This window comes from Symphalangus syndactylus, chromosome 22, assembly GCF_028878055.3.
Source record: "Symphalangus syndactylus isolate Jambi chromosome 22, NHGRI_mSymSyn1-v2.1_pri, whole genome shotgun sequence".
NCBI lineage: Eukaryota > Metazoa > Chordata > Mammalia > Primates > Hylobatidae > Symphalangus > Symphalangus syndactylus.
Genome location: NC_072444.2, coordinates 34,138,232 through 34,160,172, shown reverse-complemented (window position 1 = coordinate 34,160,172; position 21,941 = coordinate 34,138,232). Strand labels below are relative to the sequence as shown.

Sequence of the window (21,941 nt, the reverse complement as noted above, 5' to 3'; positions counted from 1 at the left end):
GGCAGGAATGATGAGCCTGAGAAAGGGTAAAGAGGGAGCAAAGTGTAACGGGAGACCTGGACCCAAACAGTGCCTTTGATTCATTTGTTTCCCATCTAGTCAGATGTATCCAGAACAAATTAGGACAACTGAAGAGGTGAGTCCACGCCTCCTTCATGCCTGCATCCTGCCTCTACTGCCCGCGCTGCATTCCCAACATAGGCTCTCCCATAGACTTGTTGATGGGGGAAACCCCCAAGGAAATTCGCCAAATGCTGCAGATCAAGGGCTGCCTGAGGATGTAGTGGGCTCCTGAGCAACACTTTCAAAACTGAATTAGATGAGCTAGGCATGTTTTTTCCGTGTCATCCCTTAACTTACAGTGTCTCATTTAATCATCACAAGGAAGGTGGATCACTTGAGGCCAGGATCACTTCAAGACCAGCCTGGCCAACATGTCAAGACCCCGTCTCTACTAAAAATTCAAAAATTAGTCAGGCGTGGTGGTGCATGCCTGTAATCCCAGCTACTCGAGAGGCTGAGGTGGGAGAATCACTTGAATGCAGTGGGTGGAGGTTGCAGTGAGCTGAGATTGCGCCACTGCACTTCAGCCTGGGCGACAGAGCGAGATTCCATCTCAAAAAAAAAAAAAAGTAGCTTGTGAGGTTCCTCATCTCTACTTTTCTTGGGAAAACTGTTGGGGAGGCAAGATCACTTGGTCACTTTCCTTGGGGGAGTGGCAGGGCATGGACCTCCAGACCCCATACTGGCATTCAACAGCTCTGTTCTTCTAAGAGAAAAAGCAAAAACAATGAGACCCTTTTGCCACAATGGCTGAAAAGAAACAAAATCTTACCCTAATGCTACAATATGATCACAGGAAACACAGTCAATGAACTCCCCAAAAGGAGATTTTTCTTTTTCATAATTCCAAAAAGGGGCAGCTTTCCTGAATACTCAGTCGACACAGGATCTTCTCTCTGTTCTTTTATATTTGCTTGAATAACTTCTGTAATACGCCAGTCATTTTTACATAGGCTTTCTACATTTTAAAAACTATTTTTGACATTTCCTCTGAAGGTTTTGTTTTCCTAAAGCTTTCCAAATGCCTTGATTTGAATAAGACCTCTGCCATGGTTTGGATATAGTTTATTTTTCCCTACCAAGCCTCACGTTGAAATGTGATACCCAGTGTTGGGGGTGGGGACTGGTGGGAAGTGTTGAGGTGTTTGGGTCTTGGACCTGATTCTTCATGAATGGCTTGGTGCCCCTGAGTGGCTTGAAAAGAGCCTGGCACTTCCTCTCTCTCTCTTTCTTTCTCTTGCCATATGACCTGCGCGCACGGGCTCCCCTTCACCTTTCACCATGAATGGAACAGCCTGAAGTAGATGGGGAGCCATGCTTCCTGTGCAGCCTGCAGAACTGTCAGCCAAATCCACCTCTTTTCTCTATAAATTACTCAGTCTCAGGTATTCCTTTAGAGCAACACCAATGGACTAAAACAATCTTGATGTAAATAATTTACATTTTTTTCTCTTTCCTCTCTTCTCCACCCCTCTTTCAGAAGAAACAAAGCCACAAAGAACTTCACAGAGTGGAGAAAGAAACACCCTCCCTGGAGGATGTGTAATCACAGACAGCTTGTCATACCACTGTTGAGTTTACAGAACTGTGTGGCCAAGGAAACCTCTTGCTGAGAAGCCAATTCAAAGAAACTCCAGGCTGGTAATGTCCCAAGGTGCCCGATGAAAACAAATACATTTTCTCCAGAGGGAACATTTCTCAGCCCAATAACACAGGATCCGCATAGATAAAGCCAATTTGAATATGTATTTACATTTTTTAAAAAGAAAATCTTACATTAGTGAGAGACAACAAACAGCAAAACCAGAACCCCAAAGATTGCCAATTAGGAATGATCTGATCCAGAACGTATGGAAGCTGGCACCACTGGCCCTGGATCTGAGTCTTCTCTGCATCCGTGCCTTGGCCATGTGACTCTGTAGTTGCTCCCACAAAAGGGACAAAGTATTTTTTTCTTCTGTCTCTTGACTGTGGGTGGCTCAAGTGACTTGCTTTGGCCAATGGAATGAGGTGGGAATGACAGTGTTCCAGTTCTGAGCCTGGGCCCTAAGAGGCCTTGCATGTTTTCACCTGTCCTTTTGGATTTCTTTCACTGCCAGGAGAGGGATCTGCCCAGAAATGCTTGCTGGGCTCCAGTAGGAGGATGAAAGTTACATGGACAGAGCACCCCAGCTGAGCCCAACCTAGGTCAGATGACCCCAGGCAAACAGTGGAGGTGCCCCACAATAAATCATTGTTTTATGCCAATGAGTGTTGGGCTGGTTTTTAAGACCTCAATTGCTAAAATAAAATAACATAAGTATGTTCGAAATGCTTTAAAAAGAATCAAAACTAGGCCAGGTGTGGTGTCTCATGCCTGTAATCCTAGCACTTTGGGAAGCCAAGGTGGGCAGATCACTTGAGGTCAGAAGTTTGAGACCAGCCTGGCCAACATGGTGAAACCCTGTCTCTACTAAAATTACAAAAATTAGCCAGGCATGGCGGTGGGCACCTGTAATCCCAGCTTCTCAGGAGGCTGAGGCACGAGAATCACTTGAATCCAGGAGGCAGAGGTTGCATGGATCCGAGATCGTGCCCCTGCACTCCAGCCTGGGCAACAGGGTGAGAGTCTATAAAAAAAAAAAAATCAAAAGTAAGAACAAGGAACAATAAAAAATCAATTTGAAAAATGATCCATTGTAAATTCTAGAAATAAAGCCACGTAGTTGTTGAGATTTAAAGAACAAAAACAACTACAAACCCAAAAGGCTGAGTTAAGTAACAGACATAACAGAACAGAAGATTTAGTGAAATGAAGTGTAGTTCTAAAGAACTGACCCAGAATGCAGGAGAAAGTCAACGAGATGGAAAATATGAAAGAAAAGCTGAAAGACACGGAGAACAGTGGGAAAAATGGAGCAGATATGCAGTGGAAAATGGAAAAGGAGAGAAAAGGGATGATGTGGGAAATACACGATCCAGGAAGATAACGGGTACAATTTTCCAACATTAATAAATGTTGTCAGTGCTCAGCTTCATGAATCACAACAAATGCACAGCAGAATACATACAAATAATTTCACAGCTAGACAACTCATGATAACAATTCAGAATACCCAAGACAAAGAGAACATAGCTCAGGGAGAAAAGATGGTTCACCCAACAGAGGAACGGCAGTTAGGCTGACTGCACTTTTCTCTGAAGCCACGTCTGAACAGCAGCAAGGGGAGTCACAAGACATGAAAGCTAAACCTTCAGATATTGAGAGAAAATAACAGCTCAGACTTGTTTAACCAATTAAACGATCACTGAAGGACGAGCACTAAATAAAGTAATTTTCACATAGACAAGAGCTAAGAGTTTAATGCTGATAGATTATTTTCAAGCATTGCTCCCCAAACTTGTCTGATCACAAGCAAGGCCTCAAATGCATGTGGGATTCAGAGGTCTTACCCTACAAGATTCCTGGGTCTCACTCTGTTTGGGGCCTGTTATGGACTGACTTTGTGGTTTGAAGCCCTAACCCCTAATGTGACTATTTGGAGATAGGGCCTGTGAGGAGGTTTAAAATCAGCTCAATGGGCAAGGCTGGCAGGAGGCATAACCTGGTAGGGCTGGTGCCCTCATAAGAGGGGGAAGAAATGACAGAGCTCACTGTCTGTCTCCACCACATGAGGACACAGCAAGAAGGTGGCCATTTGGTAGACCAGCTTATTAAAGTGGGAAAACATTTTTAAACAATAAAATAATGAAAAAAAAAAAGCATGTGGCCTGTGGGAAGAGAGTGTGAACCAAAAATAAACTAAGTTTTCCAAGTGACTGATGGACCCTCCCTTCAGCCAAGGGCATTCCAAAGTTAACCTGAAAAACGAGTTCAGGCCATGATGGGAAGTGGGGGTTGGATGTGCCCCATTATACCCTCTTCTCATTGGAATTCAGGCACAGCTGACCAGCATTCACCTTAAAACAGAGATATGCCAGGTGTGATGGCTCACACCTATAATCCCAGAACTTTGGGAGGCTGAGGCAGGAGGACTGCTTGAGCCCAGGTGTTTGAGACCAGCCTGAGCAACACAGTGAGACCCATCTCTACAAAAAATAGAAAAACATAGCTAGGTGTGGTGGCATGTGCCTCTGGTCCCAGCTACTTGGGAGGCTGAGGTGGGAGGATCACTTGAGCCCAGGAGGTTGAGGCTGCAGTGAGCTGTGATTGCATCACTGCCCTCCAGCCTGAGTGACAGAGTGAAACCCTGTCTCAAAAACGAACAAACCAGAGACCTTAAGACTGAGAGAACAGACTAAGTCTAATAAGAACTACAATCTATTTTCTCCAAAGCCTGCTACCTGGAGGCTTCACCTATATAACAAGGACCTTGGTCTCCACAACCCCTTATTTTAACCCAGACATTCCCTTCTATTGGTTCCAAGTCTTTAGATAAACTCTTCCAGCTAACTGCAATCAGAAAACCTTTGAATCTACCTGTGATGTGGAAGCCCCTACTTGGAGTTGTCCCACCCTTCTGGACTGAACCAATGTACATTTTTTTTTGTTGTTTTGGAGATGGAGTTTCATCCATCATCATGCAATGGCACGACTACTCAGGAGGCTGAGGCAGGAGACTCACTTGAACCCAGGAGGCAGAGGTTGCAGTGAGCCGAGATCGAGCCACTGCACTCCAGCCTGGCAACAGAGTAAGACTCCGTATAAAAAAAAAACAAAAAAAAACCAAGTTCTTAACGGCAATAACAGGTGAACAGGCTGGGTAGTGGTGCGAAGAGTTAAACTGTTCTAAATGCTTGTATTGTTTGGAAGAAATTAATAGAGATATTGATTAATATTTAAGTTAAATAAGCATAAAAATTCAAGGTAGAGAAGTTCTGCTTTTTGCCTAGGACATCAAAAGCTGCAATTGAATATCATTTCCTTCCGTACAAGAAAAAGCCAAATAATCTACAAAAAGCACAACTTTTTGGAGCCCATCCAAGACCTGAGGTCAAAGACAATCAGGTAAACAATTTGCGAGTGACAAGGCCCTCCAAGGAAAGGCCGGATATGTAAATTATTTCACTTTGGCCAAGACCTGACAGAAAGAGATGTTCCAAGTGGGTCAGAAGAAATCAGCTAAAATTTTTCACACATTCTTACAGGCCCAGTGTGGGCTGCTACATGAGTTTGGAGTAGCTGGGAGCCCCCATCACGAAGAGGTTTTCACTCACTCCATGTTCTGTCCATGGCCTTTCCCAGATGCCTATGAGAAAGACTGGGGCAGGTCTCAGAAGGCTGGAGAGAGCCTCCCTTGGTGGCCCAGGGATGGAGGCAGGGACCTGCTTTGGCTGAGACATGAAACTATACTCGTCTGGCAGGGAGCAAAAGCTTTAAACCACTGAGGCAGGTGGAACCCCTCTCACGCCCAGGGACCAAGCAAATCCCCTGTTCTGTAGGAGGGTCAGGAGTAAAAAATCCTCGGCCCATGGAAGGGCAGGAGATCCTTGTGGGCCCAGAATCCTAGACTGACATCAAGCAGTGGTCTCTTGCCTCTAGAGGAGGGGTGGGCAACTCAGGCACCGGGCGAAGCTTGGTTGACATGGGGATGGGGTACGGATGCCAAGAGGCGCATCCCCAGCCCCAGGTATACTAGGCCTGCCTAAGCCTGAGACTGGGCCACGACACCAGAGAGCCCCCACCTTCAGCCCGAGCCTAGTACTGACCAGCAACAGCAACTCACCGCTTGCAGAAGGACCAGGGCATGGGGAGGATGCCCTCTGTGTCATGGGCATCCAGACTGCTGAAGGCCAAGGCTGGAGCAGGCAAGAGGAGAGAACCATCTGGTCCCTGGGCTGACTTCTCTAAGCGCAGGGAACAGGAGCTCATTGCTGGAGAAATGTGAGTCTGAGGTGCACTGTGGGTAACAACAGCAGTGGAATCCCCAGCCAGCTAACTCCTAACCAGAGGAATTCAATCCCTCACACTCACGCACTGATGGAAGAGGAGGTGTACCTAATTCTGTATATTAGGAAACCGTCCTACATATACCATTTCAAAAAGACTCATATACCAAATGGTGCAATGTATTATTATGTTAAAAATTTAAACACTATTCATGAGGCTCCTGATTTTATGTTTTGACAAATATTGGAGTCTGCAAAGAAGTATCTCAGACCCTCCCACAGCAGTGTATTGTGACGATGTTGCCAATAATACAGAATATTACTAATGACGGCAGTAGCTCTTACATTCTTAACAGTGTGTTCCAGGCCCAGTGCAAATGCTATTGATCTCAGTCTCTACTTGCATCGTCCATTATCACACTGCTAGAAAGAACTACCTGAAACTGGGTAATTTATGAAGAAAAGAGGTTTCATTGACTCCCAGTTCCTCAGGCTATACAGGAAGCGTGGCTAGGACGCCTCAGGAAGCTTACAATCATGGCAGAAGGCAAAGGGGATGCAAGCACGTCTCACCATGGCGGAGCAGGGGAGAGAGAGAGCATGAAGGGGGAGGAGCTGCACACTTTCAAACAACCAGATCTCGTGAGAACTCACTCACTATCACGAGAACTGCAAGAGGGAAATCCACCCCCATGATCCAATCACATCCCACCAGGCCTCTCCCCTGACACACGGGGATTACAGTTTGACATGAGATTTGGTGGGGACGCAGAGCCAAACTATATCATTCTGCCCCCGGCCCCTCCCAAATATCATGTCCTTCTCACATTTTGAAACCAATCATGCCTTCCCAATAGTCCCCCAAAGTCTGAACTCATTCCGGCATTAACTCAAAATTCCAAGTCCAAAGTTTCATCTGAGATAAGGTGTCTCAGGCCTAATGGGCCTATTTGGATTTTGGAGGCAGCACATTCCTCATTTGGCTGTGTTACTTCAGCCCATTTATCAAGTGACCCAAAAGGCTGCCAGTGTTGAGTGGGGTCCAGAACAGGAGCAGGCTCTGCAACAGGTCCAGGCTGCTGTGCAAGCTGCTCTGTCACTTGGGTTGTATGACCCGGCAGATCCAATGGTGCCTGGAGTGTCAGTGGCAGATAGATAGGGATGCTGTTTGGAGCCTTTGGCAGGCCCCTGTGGGTGAATCACAGCGGAGCCCTCTAGGATTCTGGAGCAGGGCCCTGCTATCTTCTGCAGTTAACTGCTCTCCTTTCGAGAGACAGCTCTTGGCCTGTTACTGGGCTTTGGTGGAAAGTGAACGTTTGACTACGGGTCACCAAGTCGCCATGCGACCTGAACTTCCTATCATGAACTGGGTGCTTTCTGACCCATCTAGCCATAAAGTGGGTCATGCACAGCAGCATTCCATCATCAAATGGAAGTGGTATATACATGATCGGGCTCAAGCAGGTCCTGAAGGCACAAGTAAGTTACATGAGGAAGTGGCTCAAATGCCCATGGTCTTCACTTCTCTCACCCTGCCTTCTCTCCTCTCGCCTGCACCGATAGCCTCATGGGGAGTTCCCTATGACCAGTTGACAGAGGAAGAGAAGACTAGGACCTGGTTCACAGATGGTTCTGCATGATATGCAGGCACCACCCACAAGTGGACAGCTGCAGCACTACAGCCCCTTTCCAGGACATCCATGAAGGACAGCGGTGAAGGGAAATCTTCCCAGTGGGCAGAACTTCAAGCAGCGCACCTTGTTGTGCACTTCGCTTGGAAGGAGATGTGGCCAGATGTGCGATTAGGTACCGATTCATGGGCTGTAGCCAACGGTTTGGCTGGATGGTCAGGGACTTGGAAGAAGCATGACTGGAAAATTGGCGACAAAGAAATTTGGGGAAGAGGTATGTGGATTGAGCTTTCTGAGTGGTCAAAAACTGGGAGCCTGGGTGCTAACCACAATCTGATAATGCCTCCTCATGATCTAAACTGTATGATAAAGAGAGAAGGGTTCACGGACCAGGTTTATACACATGAGGGGCACTCCAGTCTTGGGGCTGGACTTCTGTAAAAAGCCAGATGTAAATATTTGAGGTTTTGTGGGGCACATACATGCTTCATCTCACCTGTTCAACTTTGCTGTCCTAGCAGTAAAGTAGCCATAGGTAGTACATAAATGAACGGGTCTGGCTGTGTTCCAATAAAACTTTATCTACAAAAACAAGCAAGGGGCCAGATTTGGCCTATGGGCCTATTGCCAACCCCTGTACTAGAAAATGAATACAGTTGCTTTGGAGGAGTAGAATTCTAGGATGGACATGAGACTGTATTTCTCACTGTCATTTTTGTAAAAACATTTGATTTTATAAAAGAAAGTTTATAACTTTAAAAATAATTAAAACAAAAAATCTAAGATAACTATCAAAAAGATAGAAATACAAAACTTCCAAGTTAGTTGAGGGAAAATAGAGGAAATAATGATAGGTTGATCCAAAACAAGGCAAGAAAAGAGAAAAAAAGCATAAGACACACAAAAGAACACAATAGGAAAAACATACATTTTAGTCGTCCTGGTAATTATAAACCGACAAAATCCTCCAATTAAAAGATAGACAAACCCCCAATCCAGCCATACACGACTGAAAGAGACACATCTAAAGCTGAGGAGATGAAAAGTTTCAAAGAAAAAGAATGGGAAAAATAGACACAGCAAATGCTGAGTAGCTAGTACTCATGTCAGGCTCAACAGGATTCAAGGCAAAAAGCCTTGTTAAGTCAGAAACGGTGACTACACAGTTTCATAAAGTGAAAGATATATTAACTTCATATGTGTATCTTAATACAATATTAAATTTATGAAACTAATTTTATAATTCATACTTAAATTTGCATTCACATAGTAATATAGCCTTAAATAGGTAAATTAGGTAAGATTCGATGTAACTACAAGAATGGGTGATTCTTTAGTGCAAGATTTTAGCATATACATTTCAGTACATGATTTTAAGAAATCATTTTCTTGATCTTTCAAAAACTTTCATTCTTTTGAGATCAAGAGAATGGAAAAAAAGCCAATATGTAGAAGACTTGATTGATCTAGTGGATGTGTATAGACACCATCACTCAGCATTTGGTGACTGAGCCTGTTCCACAGCACACAGGGGTTATTTATAAAATTGATCAAGTGTTAGCCCCAAAGCAAGCCCAGCAAATATCAAAGAAAGAACCACATAAATAATGGCATAAACCATGGTTTCTGACAACACAATTAAGTTAGAAATCAATAATTTTAAAAAGGTAACTAAAAACTCATGTCTGGAAATTAAAAAAATTTCTAAATGACTTATAAGTCGATGAAAAAGTCATAATGGAAATGAGAAAATACATAGAAATAAATGATAATAACTGCTTAGAAAACCTTCCACAAACAATCCTGGACTGAGGCCAAGGTCAGCTGTGGGGTCATTCCTGGTGGGGGTCTTGACGCACAGGGGTCTTGACGGGGGAACAGAGGGCTCTGCCTCCCTGGAGGGAGGGGATCCAGGGCCCGTTTCCACACTGGAATGGGTGGAGGCAGGCTTTGCTGAGATCCATGGCACCGTGGAGCACTCCCGAGGCACCTGGCTGGGCAGGGAGGGTCTCTCTGGGATGGGTGGGCTCAGGCCCCTTGGCACGACCCAGAAGAGAGAGGCCTCCTCTTATCCCACAGCTGGGGGTGTGTGTGGGGTCAGCCTTGTTTTATGAAAGCTTGGAAAGCAGGTGTTTTGAGCCCAGCAGGCTCTGAACAGAGCTTCCCTTGGGCTCTGGGTTCCTCACGGTGAGTGAGCCTTCCCCTCCCCCACTGCCCACCGCCCATGGAGGTCGCAGGGCCCCTCTGTCCCAGGGGAGACCCTAGAGGGCCAGGGGCTGCGGTCTGGGCAGCAGCCACACTGTACGGTGGCCAGCCATGCAGCCCCGGGCCGGGACGCCCTGCACATCCACAGGCAGCACCCACTTCTGCTTCACAGACACAGCCTCCCGCAGGGGTGGAGGGATGGTCCCAGGCAGTGCGCAGGGGTCCAGACATGAGGGAGCATTCTAGTAATACAGGCTGGGGCGCCCCATTGTTGGACCTGGGGTGTGAGGTCCGCCGTGAGCTCTGAGTCCGGCGCCTGCCACTGTGGGAGCGCCCTGCGCACCTGCCCCGGGGGTGAGCATTGCTCCTCGATGTGTGCGCGCTGCCCGGTCTCAGAGGGACCAGGGCTGTGCCTGCGGAGGGGCTGGCAGGGGCGGCTGGAAGGTGACCAGGTCTACGGGTGCCTGGGAGCCCCTGACCCCAGAGGGGAGAGCAAGGGACGGGCCGGCGTGGGGGCGGGGGGAGTGTTCCTGGGACAGCCCGAGGTTCCAGCGAGCAGCCCTGGCCACGCCTTTGTCTCCGTGGGACCCCAGCCTGGCCCCCTCCTGCCGTGGTCCCGTGACCTGACCCGGCCTTGAGCGGGGCGGGGGCGGCAGGACCCTCAGGTCTCTCCGCAGGATGGCGGCGGGGGAATGAGGCAGCCAGGTGAGCCCGGGCGGCGGGAGGGACACGGACGCCGGTGGTCCCCAGCCGGGGCTGCGCGGCCAGGCAGGGAGGGGGCGCGCGGAGGGGCGGGCGACGGGTCTGCGCCCCCCACCCGCCGGGAGTCCGGCGGAGGCGGGCGGGTGCAGAGCCGCAGCAGCAGCACGCGTGAGTCCGGGCCGGGGCAGAGCTTTCTGGAAGGGGCTGCGTGCTCCCTGCAGGTCAGTGTCCCTCTCGCCGCCTCTGAGTCCGCAGCTCGGCCCCGGGAGCCCCTGGGTGCCCAGTACAGACCCGCCTGCCCCATCTGACGGGCGGGCTCGGGCTGGGGACAGGCGGACTCTGCAGCAGGTGCAGCCGGGCGAGCGCGGAGAGCGGGGACAGGCGGGGGCGGGGCACCCGCACTCACCTCTGCGGTCGGCGTAGAGGACACCCAAGGCCACCAGGGCAGCAGTCACCAGCAGCAGCAGCAGCAGCAGCCCCCACTCCAGGAACCCCGGGCGCTTCTGCCCTGCACGGCCGGCGCTCTCCACCATCTCCACGGTGCGTTCGGACTTCCCCGTCAGCAGGGCTCTGGACGGGAGAGCACCGCGGAGGAACCTGCAGGCCCAGGGCAGGGGAGAGGGGAGAGGGGCGTGGAGCTCCCCGAGCCCGCCCGGCCCGAGGCTGGAAGGGCCGGATGCTGGCTGGGAGCGGGCGCTGGGTGCCTTTGGAACACTCTGTTCCTGTCTCCCTCTCCAAGCCCACAACCCTGGGTGACTGGGTCCTGGGACTTTCCACACTACCCCTGGGCCGGAATCTTTGAGTGCATGGAGGTTCTAGGACTGGGATGCTCCCAACTTGGGGTCGCAAGCTGGACCCAGGAGGCTCAGCTCCTGTGCTGTCAAGGGACCCCTGCAGTGGAGCCCGCCTGGGCTGCTCATGCTGGGTGTCTTGGAGCTGTGGGCCTGAGCGCTAGGTCAAGGACCTGTCGGGGAGGCCACTTGGGCTTCTGGGCTCCCAGCCCACCTTTCCTGTTGGAGTCCAGAAGCCAGTGATGGGCGACACCAGAACAGTAGGTACCCACACAGGCGGTGACTACGTGGGCCAGGAAGGGACCTGCGGGGCCAGGCAGCCTTGAATCTCAGCTCTGGCAGCCACCTGGCTGGTGTGCAGCTCTGGTCGTCTCCTGACCCTGTTACTATGGAGGGGACACCTTCTGGAGCCAGCAGGGCAGTGGGCAGCACTTGAAGACACACACGGCTGGGCACAGGCTGCTGCTGTAGGCAGGACAGGGAGCTGGGCAGGAAGGGTTGGGGGCACAGGACACGGACTCAGGAAGCTCCCAAGTCTGAGTGCTCCAGTGTGCATGTATGCGTGTGTGGGAGTGTGAACCTGAGTGTACACATGTGCAAATGAGTGTGTGCATGTGGTTGGGCACGTGCATGTGTATGATTGTGTGTGTGTGTGCATATGTTCTGATGTGTGATTTTGCACACACACATGTGCACACGTTCTGTTATGTGCATGTGCATGACTACATGAGTGTGCACGTGCGTGCGTGTACTCTCGTGTGTGCATGTGTGAGTGTGCACGTGTGTGCATGTGCTCTTGGGTGTGCATATGCGTGATTGTGTGCATGGATGTGCACGTGTGTTCATGTACTCTCGTGTGCATGTGTGACTGCATGAGTGTGCACATGCGTGTGCTCTCGTGTGTGCATGTGCATGATTGTGTGTGGATATGCACGTGTGTGTACGCTCATGTGTGCATGTGTGTGACTGTGCACGTGTGCGTGTGTGCTCGTGTGCATGTGCATGATTGTGTGCGTGGGTGTGCATGTGTGTGCGTGTGCTCTGGTGTGTGGCTGTGCATGTCTGTGTGTGTGAGTGTACACATATGTGAGCACATGCATGGATGTGCACATCCCTCGCTGGCACTCGGAGCCCTGCTGGGAAGCTGCCCGGCCTTAGGGAAGCAGCTGGGTGCTTTGGCCTTCCAGCACTTTCAGTCGTCACACACAATCACACACCTGCTGTGCTGAGCCCCAGCTTAGTCCTGTACCAGGCAGGGCGGATAACGTGGGAGCAGCGAAGGGAAGCCAGGCCCAGTGCTGCCTGCCAGCGGGTCAGGGACTGGCTGCTGAGAGTGCCAGCACCTGGGCTAAATGTGCTTCCGCCCTCCTGTAGCCCACCCCCGCCTGCTGTGGACTTTGCCAGAGTTCTGTCCCTGACTCCCTGGGAGATCCTAGACGTCCCTTAGCCTGTCTGGGCAACACCCTGCAAAAGTGGCTTGGCCAGCTCATTTCGGCGACTCCTCCAGGGCTCCCTGACCTCTGGCTGTGTGAGGAGCGGGGACGGGGACCTGGACCTCACTCCTCTCCTCCAGGTCCCTCGCTCCTTCCTTCCTGTCCCCTCAGCCACCTCTCTCAGTCCCTGGCCCTGTGAACAGCGGCGTTCGCGCATCCACACACCCTCAGACGCTTCCTTTGACGGCCTCTGCTGTGCCCCTAGACACCCCTGTCCTGCCACTGGCTGAAGCTGAACTTTGGAGTCATCTGCCTCCCTTGCCTGCGTCCACGCCCCACGCCAGTCCTCAGCCTCCAAGCCCATCTCACTTGGACCCTTTCTCATTCCCGCCACTCGCTGCCTGTTCCAGGCCCCATCACCTCCCCCTGAGGGGTCTGTCTCACCCCCTGATCCCCACCACAGGGGCCCAGGGGCCTGTAACTAGAGTCAGAGGCCGTCACTCCCTGGCCTCCTGGTAGCCAAACCCTTGGAGGAAGAGCCGGGCCTTGCCCTGATGTCAGGACCCTCTTTGGCCCTCCTCCCCTCTCACTATGCCCTCCCCCTCCCCTCAGGCAGGCCCCCCAGATTTCTCCCCCCACCCTCCCCACCCACCCAGGCAGGCCTCCCAGATTCCTGCCAAGGTCCCCTTCCCAGTGGGGCCTTCCTTGGCCCGGCCTCGGGTTCAGCTCCGGGAGCCTCAGCCCCTCCCCGGCTCTGTGTCTCTCCAGGGACTCCCAGCTCCACCTCCACATCTCCTCGCTACTTCTGCAGCCCCCTGGGAACGTCAGCTCCACGGGCAGGGGCTCCCTCTGTGGGGGCCGCTTCACCTAGACTGGCACCCCCACCCCAGATTCCTCGGTCATTATCTGTTGGGTGAATGAATGAATGAATGAGGAATGAATGGATCAATCATTTGGACGAGTCTGAGCTCAGCTTCCACGAACTTCTTACTTTGGTTAGAATTAATGAATCTGCTCCTGCGTCCTGAGTTCATTCTGTCCTGCAGGTGTCCACAGACGGCTCCATGTGCCCCAAAGGCACACACGAAACAAACACCTTCAAATTGAGCCGAGTACCCAGGGCAGGTGTGGAGTGTCTGCTGAGGCGAAGGCACTGCGGCTCCCTGGGGACACTCGTGGCCTCTCCAGGTTATTACGGATGGGGGACAGCGGGTCCTATGGGTAGGATAAACCATGTGCCAGAGGGGGCTGCCTGCCCTGGCACAGGAGAGACTACACACAGGACGCCCCGCCCAGCCTTGTGAGAAAGGGGCTGAGTGCCTGGAGAGGGTTTCAAGGCCCAGGAAAGCAGGCCGGGTACCTCCTTCAGCACAACTCACCTTTGCTCACTCAGGAGTGGCCGCCACCCACAGTCAGGCCCCTGGAGACTGGGTCCCAGTGGCTTGGAGTTGGGGTGAGCTGGGCCAAGTGGGTGGATTTCCAGGGACTGGGATGGGAGAGCAGTGGCTTGGGGCTGAGTTGAGGCTGCCTGCAGGCTTCCGGGCCTCCTTTGTGATGCAGGCATGGGCTCCCTGGAGGCGGTGACACCTGCTCACAGTCAGGAGGTTCCGCTGGGGGTGTGGCATGGGGGGGAGGGGCTGAGGACAGCTTCTTGGCACCCGGGCTGCCCTGCCTCATGGGTGCCCTTCTCAGGGCTTCTGGCCCCTGCTTCCCAAGCCGCCCTCCTTCCTTGCTTCTGTCTCTTGACCTTTCAGTCCAAAGGGGCCCCAGGGGCTGCTGGGAGGAAGGCCAGGCCCTTCTCCTACTCCACACCCTCTGCTCTGCCCCAACCACCTGGTGGGGGGGTTACAAAGGCCCCACCCTGGGTGTTCTTTCTCTTCAATCTCCAAGGAGGATGGTGGGTTCTGGGGATCTTGCCAAGGTGCAAGGGGAAAGGGTGGTCCTGAAGGGGGTGGGCGCCGGCTGCCAGGAGGGTCCCACCCAGAGATACTAGCCTGGGTTTGGCTGCTTCCCTCTGCCCACAGAAAACTCATGAGGTTCAGACCTCAAGCTACAGAGGGTGGGCAGCCTTGGCTGGGGAGCTGGCAGAAGGGCTTTGTGGCTTGTGAAGGGTCCCCAGTGATCAGAGTGTGAGCCCCGCACCTAGCCGTGCTTGCGGACGGGGGTTCCGGGCAGAGCAGGCTCTTTCTGTTTCTCCAGGCCTGATGAGGTTCCTAGCTTCTGTTTCAGAATCCCCAGAACGAGTCCTCCTGCCCAGGCCTTGGGCATGTGTCAGGGCATCTGGGCGGGGCTGGGCCACAGAGCTAGGGGTCCCATGGCAAACTGCTCCTCACGGCCGCCCTGGCCAGATCTCCCATGCTGAGTGCTGTCGGAGGCTTTGCCTATGGCCCTTTAGGTTGGCCAGGCCCTGGGAGGAGAAAGGCTTTGAGCTGCAGCCAGGCTGGGATCAGATCCCAGACACCACCCTGAGCCCGGGAAGTCTCTCCCTGGGGCCCACTGGCTGTCCTAGCAGCCCCCTGCCATCAAGCCCAGCAACCAGCCCAGGAACTGTGGTCTGGCCTCAGGCTGCCTGGGCTGCTGGCCCAAATGGAAACAAGGTCGAGGCCAGCCAAGCAAGAAGCTGGGACTGCCCTTTCTGGGGAGCTGGGAGTGGGCCAGGGTCCAGCCTGGCTGGAGGCTCCTGCCATAGGGAGAGGCCAGAGCCTTTCCGAGCCCACCTGCCTGACAGCCCTGGTGCCAGCAGGCCCTTTCTGGATGTCACAGTGTTCTTGTCTCTAAGGTACAAAGCCACAGAGGGAGAAACAGATGCAGGGGTCTGGCCTACTCTCAGCAGGGGCTCCCTGGACTCTGAACCAACTCCCCAAGGCTGGCCCTGGGCATGCTCCTCCTTCCCGAACCCCAGGCCTGTCCAGCCTAGCAGCCCCTAGCCTGGCCCAAGGCCACCTGGTGACCTGGGCTGCCAAACTTGGGACCCCTTATTCCCAGGTTCTCCTTGCTTCTAGGTGACAGCAGGAGACACCTGCCAGACAAGAGAAACTGGGAAAGGAGGCTAAAGGCCAAGGAGGCTGCAGACCCCGAGACCTACCCCAGTCACTGGACACTCACAGATTTGCAGGTGCCCAGGGCAGTGCAACCCAGCCACCCCAAACACCCGCACAGATGACTCTCTCCCCAGACACCTGCACAGACCATCCCCCGAAACACCCACACAGATGACTCTCTCCCCAGACACCCACACAGACCGTCCCCCCAGACACCTGCACAGACCGTCCCCCCAGACACCCACACAGACCATCCCCCCGACACCCACACAGACCGTCCCCCCAGACACCCACACAGACCATCCCCCCAGACACTCACACACTGTCCCCCCAAACACCCACACAGACCGTCCCCCCAAACACACACACAGACCGTCCCCCCCAGACATCCACACAGACCATCCCCCCAGACACCCACACAGACCATCCCCCCAGACACCCACACAGACCATCCCCCCAGACAACCCACACAGAATAAACTGTCCCCCCAGATACCTACACAGACCGTCCCCCCAACACCCACACAGACAACTGTTCCCCAGACACCCACACAGACCATCCCCCGCAAATACCTGCATAGATTGTCCCCCCAGACACCTGCATAGCCAGAGCCCAGCACCCCGGAGGTGGACATTAATCCCATCTCCTAGGGAGATTGGGGGAAAATGGGTGTTCCCTGCCCGTCCTACTCTCTGGGTAGCTGTGGGATGTGGAGATCTGAGGAGCAGCCCCAGCTCAGGGGTCCAAGGAGGCAGGTGGGACATGGGTCAGGGAAGTGCTTCCTGCAGTGGCTCTGGGGCCAGGGTGTGCCTTGAGGGCACTAGCTTTTGTCCACACTGCTGCGGGGCTGCCCTCACCCAGGTTGCCATGTTCACCCTGCCTTGGGGGCTGCCCTCAGGCCCTGGAGACGCCTGCCTGTGACTGCCCCACACTCTCAGGCCAGGCTACTGGTGGCAGGTCCCGTGCTTTGGTGCAGCCCAGACATGACAAACAGGCATTTCCTCTGCCCATTGGGAGCAGGACCTCTCCCCCAGGTCTGCCCAGCTACGCTCTGGGCAGGAATGAGGTGCGCCACTTAGAAAAGATGCACAGGTCAGAAGAGGCTCACCAGCATTTCTGGGTGAGCCTCTTTCTGGCTTCTGGGACGACAGCCGGGCCTCTGGGGTCCCCACCTTCCTTGCCAGCTGCCTCCTGAAGTCAGGCCCTGGGTATCCAGGACATGAGGGAAGGGGCCCAGTAGTCCTGCTGCCCCAGAATCTGTGTCATTGAGCCACCAGCCCATCGCCAGTAGCTGGAGCCTCTGCCTCCTCACTGGTGAACTCCAAAAATCTGAGACAGGTCTCAGTCAATTTGGGAAGTTTATTTTGCCAAAATTGAGGATGCACACCTGTGACACAGCCTCAGGAGGTCCTGACATGTGCCCAAGGTGGTCAGAGCACAGCTTGGTTTTATACATTTTAGGGAGACATGAGACATCAATCAATACACGTAAGATTGAGTTACATTCTTTTGAGTTTTTGATGAGCCTTTCCAAAGAAGGCAATCAGATATGCATCTATGTCAGCGAGTGGGGGAATGACTTTGAATGGAATGGGAGGCAGGCTTGCCCTAAGCAGTTCCCAGCTTGACTTTTCCCTTTGGCTTAGTGATTTTGGGGCCCCAAGATTTATTTTCCTTTTACTCTGCTAAAAATGTTTTTTTTTTTTTTTTTTTTTTTTAAGATTTATTGCAGAGTTGAACAAGAGAGAATGTGTGCACAGGTGCACAGTGCCAGGCACAGGTGTGGTCAAGATTCACCTGGGAGAGGAAGCGGGCAGGGGCAGAGGAGTGTGGCCACCTGAGCTGAGAGGCTGCATGGCAGGTCACCATTGTCACCAGTGTCGCCAGCCAGGTCACTTGTCTGAATTTTGTGGTTGCAACCTCCATGATTCCCTAGAGCTGTTTTTACCCAGAACTAATGAACAATTCTGCACGTTAAATTCATGCCATTAGAATCATTGTTGTGGTTTCCATCTCCCAAGCAGACCCCAACTGATACATAAATTCATACTAGGAGGGGGTCCCCAGAGACAGGCCCCAAAGTGACACAGCCAGGTACCTCTTTGGTCACTTTCCCAGCTAGGTACCTCTAGCTGGTGCCACCACACCCCCTGCCCAGGCCTCCCTTGGCCATGCTACCTGCTGCAGGAGGTGGCCCACCCACTTGGCCTGCCTGGGCCACACCTGGCTTGTGCACCAGCTCAGCCTGTGGCTGGGCTGGGCATGTCCCAGCCTGCTTGTGTTATAGCTTGTACCCATGTATGGCAGTTCCCAAGTTCTTGTCCTGTATCCAAGAAGAATGAGGAGATGCTGCCAATCGAAGTGTGAGAAGGGCAGAGAAGAATATTATTGAGAGATGGAACAGCTCTCAGCAGAGTGGGGATACACGGGTGGTTCCGGACCTGAAATCAGGTGGTTTCTCTCCCAGTGTGGCTGGGTCCGGGGCATTTATGGGCTCAGAATGGGGGAGTGCATGCTGATTGGCTTGTGATTATGCAAAAAAGGCTTAAAGGTACCACTCAAAGGTGGGCAGGCCAGTGTAGAAAACCAATTAGGAAAAGATAGGTACATGTAAAATAGGTGAAGGGTGGGGATCAATCAGAGGAAAGCAGCCAAATGGGAAGACAGGTTCTCAATCTGGGCTGAGGATTTAATTTGTAGCTTGGTTTTCAGGCTTTAAACTGTCTTTGGCTTGGAGGTGGGGTTTCACTGGGAATCTGTCCCTGTCTGCCTAGGATTTGTCTGCCTCCTGTCACTATCAAAAGGTGGGGTCTGGGGGTTAGGTTAGTGTGGTTGTTGCTTGGGCTGGACTGCAGGCCTGATCTCCTGGCCAGTGGGAAGGGGAGGCTGTTGGCCCACAGTGTTGGGGGGGCGGTTCACAGTTAACCAAGCCATCCCCCATGCTGGCCGTGAGGCACCAGCGGAATTGAGGGCCTCAGGAGCCCAGGTGCTGCTGCGTGAGGCTGTCACGGCCATGAGGATGACCACAACCACGAGGGCTGTGGGGGTCCCCTGAGTGTCCAGCAGCATTAACAGGAAGGAACCACATGTTCAGGTCTCTAAACTCAGTTTAAGTCATAGACAGAGAATCAGGACTGCCATGGCCATGGAAAAGAGTCCCTTGTTCCTGAGGGCCTCGGGGCTGCTGCTGCTAAAACTCAGATGCTGCTAAAACTCGGATGCACAGTTTAACTCTGAGTTGTGTGACTGCTGTGTGGCTCGCATTCACAGCCTCACCACTGAAACGTGGGCACTGAGTGGGAAGGAACTGGATGCTGAAGCTTGGAATGGGGATGTCTGTTTGGGTTCAGATGAAGCTGAGAATTGTGACCCCCCTGGTTCTCTGAGCCTCTCCTTCCAGGGGAAGCAGCTTGTCCTCCAGGATCAGAGAGTAGCCTTTATTTATTTTTTTTTGTTCTGCTTGAAAACACTGTGATAAGCTTACCTGGCCACGTGCCTAGAAATGATGCTCATTCTATTTAACCACCATAGCCACCCTGTTGCCTCTAGAACCTCAGTGTGCTCCCAGGGAGAGGAAGGGTCAAGTACAAAGCCTGACTCAGGAAGGAGCCACTTTCACACCAAAATGCTTGTAAGATGTTACAAATTCACACACGGAGACCTGGGAACCGTGTGGGAATGGAGGGTAGGGTATTAATGCAGCTGAACCGGCTTGGCTTTATTGATGCAGGTACACTTACTAGAGATTCTGAATTTAACGCGCTAGCTCACATTAGCTGCTGGAAATGACTCTACCAGTTTACTTGGTTGAATGAAATCTGGATTTGCTGGCAGTCTACAGTTAATGAAGGGGAGATGCTGGAACGTCCCTAGTGTAATGTCGAGGCAGGAATCATGCAAAGCAAGGGCCACCCTCTGTCCCAGCCTGATTTCTCTCCGCCTCCAGCTGAGCACTGAGGAAGACAGAGGCCAGGGGCTGCCCAGGGAAGTGGTGGATCTGCAGACAGTATGAGATCCTGGAACGTCAGGACCCAGAGCAGCTGTGGACATGCCCCTCTGGGCGGGACACCCCAGCCTCAGGGACGAGTGCATCCACGCCTTAAGGGCTGCTGGTTGTGGGTGTCTGCTCAGTCCTGGAGGAACTACCTCAGGAAAAGCCGGGGCTGGACCCCAGCAGGGATGGGATAAGGGGAACCGAGACTCACCCACTGTTCTCAGGGCAGAGCTGGTGGGCTGGGGGAACGGACATGTCTTTGTCTACCTGGACTGTCCCAACAGAATAGCAGAAACAGGTGGTTCACCAACAGACACTTATTGCTCACAGTTCTGGAGGCTGGAAGCCCAAGATGAAGGCGCCAGCTCGTTCTCTAGTGAGGGTCCCTTCCTGGGTCACAGACAGCTTCTCGCTGGGTATCCACATGGTGGAGGGGCTTGGGAGAACTCAGGGGTCTCTTTCATAAGGACAGTAATCCCACTCATGATGTTCCACCCCTGGTCATCTCCCAAAGGCCCCACTTCTGATACCATCACCTTGGGGGTTAGGATTGCAACACATAAAGTTTGGGGGGATGCAGACATTCAGAACCCAGCAAGGAGCCAGGCCTGGCAAAGGCTAATGAGAGATACCTGCCGGGTGAGCTGGAGACAGAGGGGGCAGCCCCTTGGTCGGGGAGAAACACAGCAGTCTCGAGGCCCAGGAGGAGCCTCAGTGGGGCTGGCATCTACACTAAGCCTTGCACGGATGGACGGGGCAGGACATCCCAGGTGAGGAGGATGGTAGGAGCAGGGAACGTGGTGGGGGAGGGCACCCCTGGGGGATGCCTCCCCACTGCCTCCACCCGGCCCCGACACTGGAGCAGGCCCTTCTGCTGTGACCAGGCTCTCTGGACCATCCCTTGCCTCCTCTGCCTCGGTGCCGACTCGCCCACCTGACCCAAGGAACTCGCGTGTCCCTGAACTTAGCTCTTGGGCTGCTGACAGGTGTTTGTTGAGTCCTTGGGCACACAGGTGAAGACAGAGGCGGAAGCGCGGATGGGGAGCTGGCAGGCGGAAGATGGACTGAATTGGTGCCTGCACTGGGAACCTTGGAAGAGGGGGACTGTGTGAAGATTCCGAGTGGGGAAGGCGAGAAGCGGGGCTGAAGGTCCCTGTAAGGGCCCTCTCCCACTGTGGGCTGCCCATCCCCGAGGTGCTCAAGGTGGGAGGCACTGACCTTTTACCCAGCCCCCTGTGGCCAGAGACCCATAGGTGCTGCCAGCTGATGAAGGCGCATGGGGGTTGAGGAGTGGATGAGGCCTGAGGAGGAGGGGGGCTCACCTGCCTGCACCTGCACCTGCCACCTGGGGGCCCCACTTCCATGCAGGGTGAGGAATAGGACCCCTCCCTGCCTGACCCCTGGACTGGGGTTCGTCAGATGATCCCAGAAGCCAAGTGGGTGGAGAGGCAGGGGGTCTGTCTGTGGGTTCAAGACCATGGAAGAAAGCGGCAGAGAAGGGGACAGAAATGGGACAAATGCAAGTGCCCAGGAGGAGAGAGAAGCCAGGAGGGGGGTGGTGGCCCTGTCTCCCCAGGGTGAAGTCAGACAGGGCTTGGGGGCACGTTTTGCACCGAGTCAGCCCACCCAGCATGTCTCTCGCCCATGGCCACAGAGAAAGCCCCGGGCTGAGGCCTCAGTCTGTGACACTCACAGTGATGGGCAAAGGCTGGCTGCCCCTGCCCCACCCAGAAGTCCCCAAAGCTCACTGGCAGCTGCAAGGCCCGGGGATGTTTAACCTCCATATAGGAACAAGCTGTTCTCTCGCTTTGTGGAAGCACCGATACCTTCCAGCAGCTTCAGGAGATGGGTCTGGTGGGAGCCTGGGGACTGTGGTCATCAGGGCCCCTCGGTGGTCCCTCTGCTTGGAAGGGAGGGGCCTGTGGAGAAGGGAGGACGTTTACCCCCAGCACACTGGGTTCTCGCTGAAGGGCCCCCATGAAAGCACCCTGAAAGGTCAGCTTGGGGTATGCGCTGGCTGGGCCCATTTGGGAGCTCTGTCTCTGCAGAGGGCCCAGGCTCTACTGGAGGCTGGTCCAAGGCTCAAGATCCAAGCAAAATGCAGCTTCACACCCAAGGAGGGGCTTCTGGGGCTGGTACCATCTCCCCAAGGGCCCCAGGGGTCTGGCCTCAATCCTGTCCAACCTGTAGGAGGGCAGGCCAGGGACGAGACC

General features: G+C 53.4%; 2 protein-coding genes across 6 annotated transcripts in view; one reads left to right on the top strand and one right to left on the bottom strand.

Annotated features, from left to right (window-relative positions):
* The window catches only part of MMEL1 (membrane metalloendopeptidase like 1), a 40,205-nt gene extending 25,975 nt beyond the window's left edge, over positions 1-14,230 (bottom strand). For 4 of the 5 annotated variants that reach the window (XM_055261748.2, XM_055261751.2, XM_055261749.2 and 1 more), the window contains exons 1-3: positions 14,073-14,230; positions 13,685-13,908; positions 10,876-11,066 (exon numbers count right to left, since the gene is read on the bottom strand). In XM_055261748.2, coding sequence (XP_055117723.1) covers positions 10,876-11,002 — 127 coding nt within the window. In that variant the 5' untranslated portion in view covers positions 11,003-11,066; positions 13,685-13,908; positions 14,073-14,230. Of the gene's footprint in view, positions 1-10,875; positions 11,067-11,474; positions 11,545-13,684; positions 13,909-14,072 lie in introns of those variants that run through there. The other variant, XM_055261752.2, reaches the window with a different exon arrangement.
* ACTRT2 (actin related protein T2) overlaps positions 1-21,941 on the top strand; it is a 276,283-nt gene that overhangs the window by 3,602 nt on the left and 250,740 nt on the right. The gene's annotated exons all lie outside the window — the stretch shown is intronic.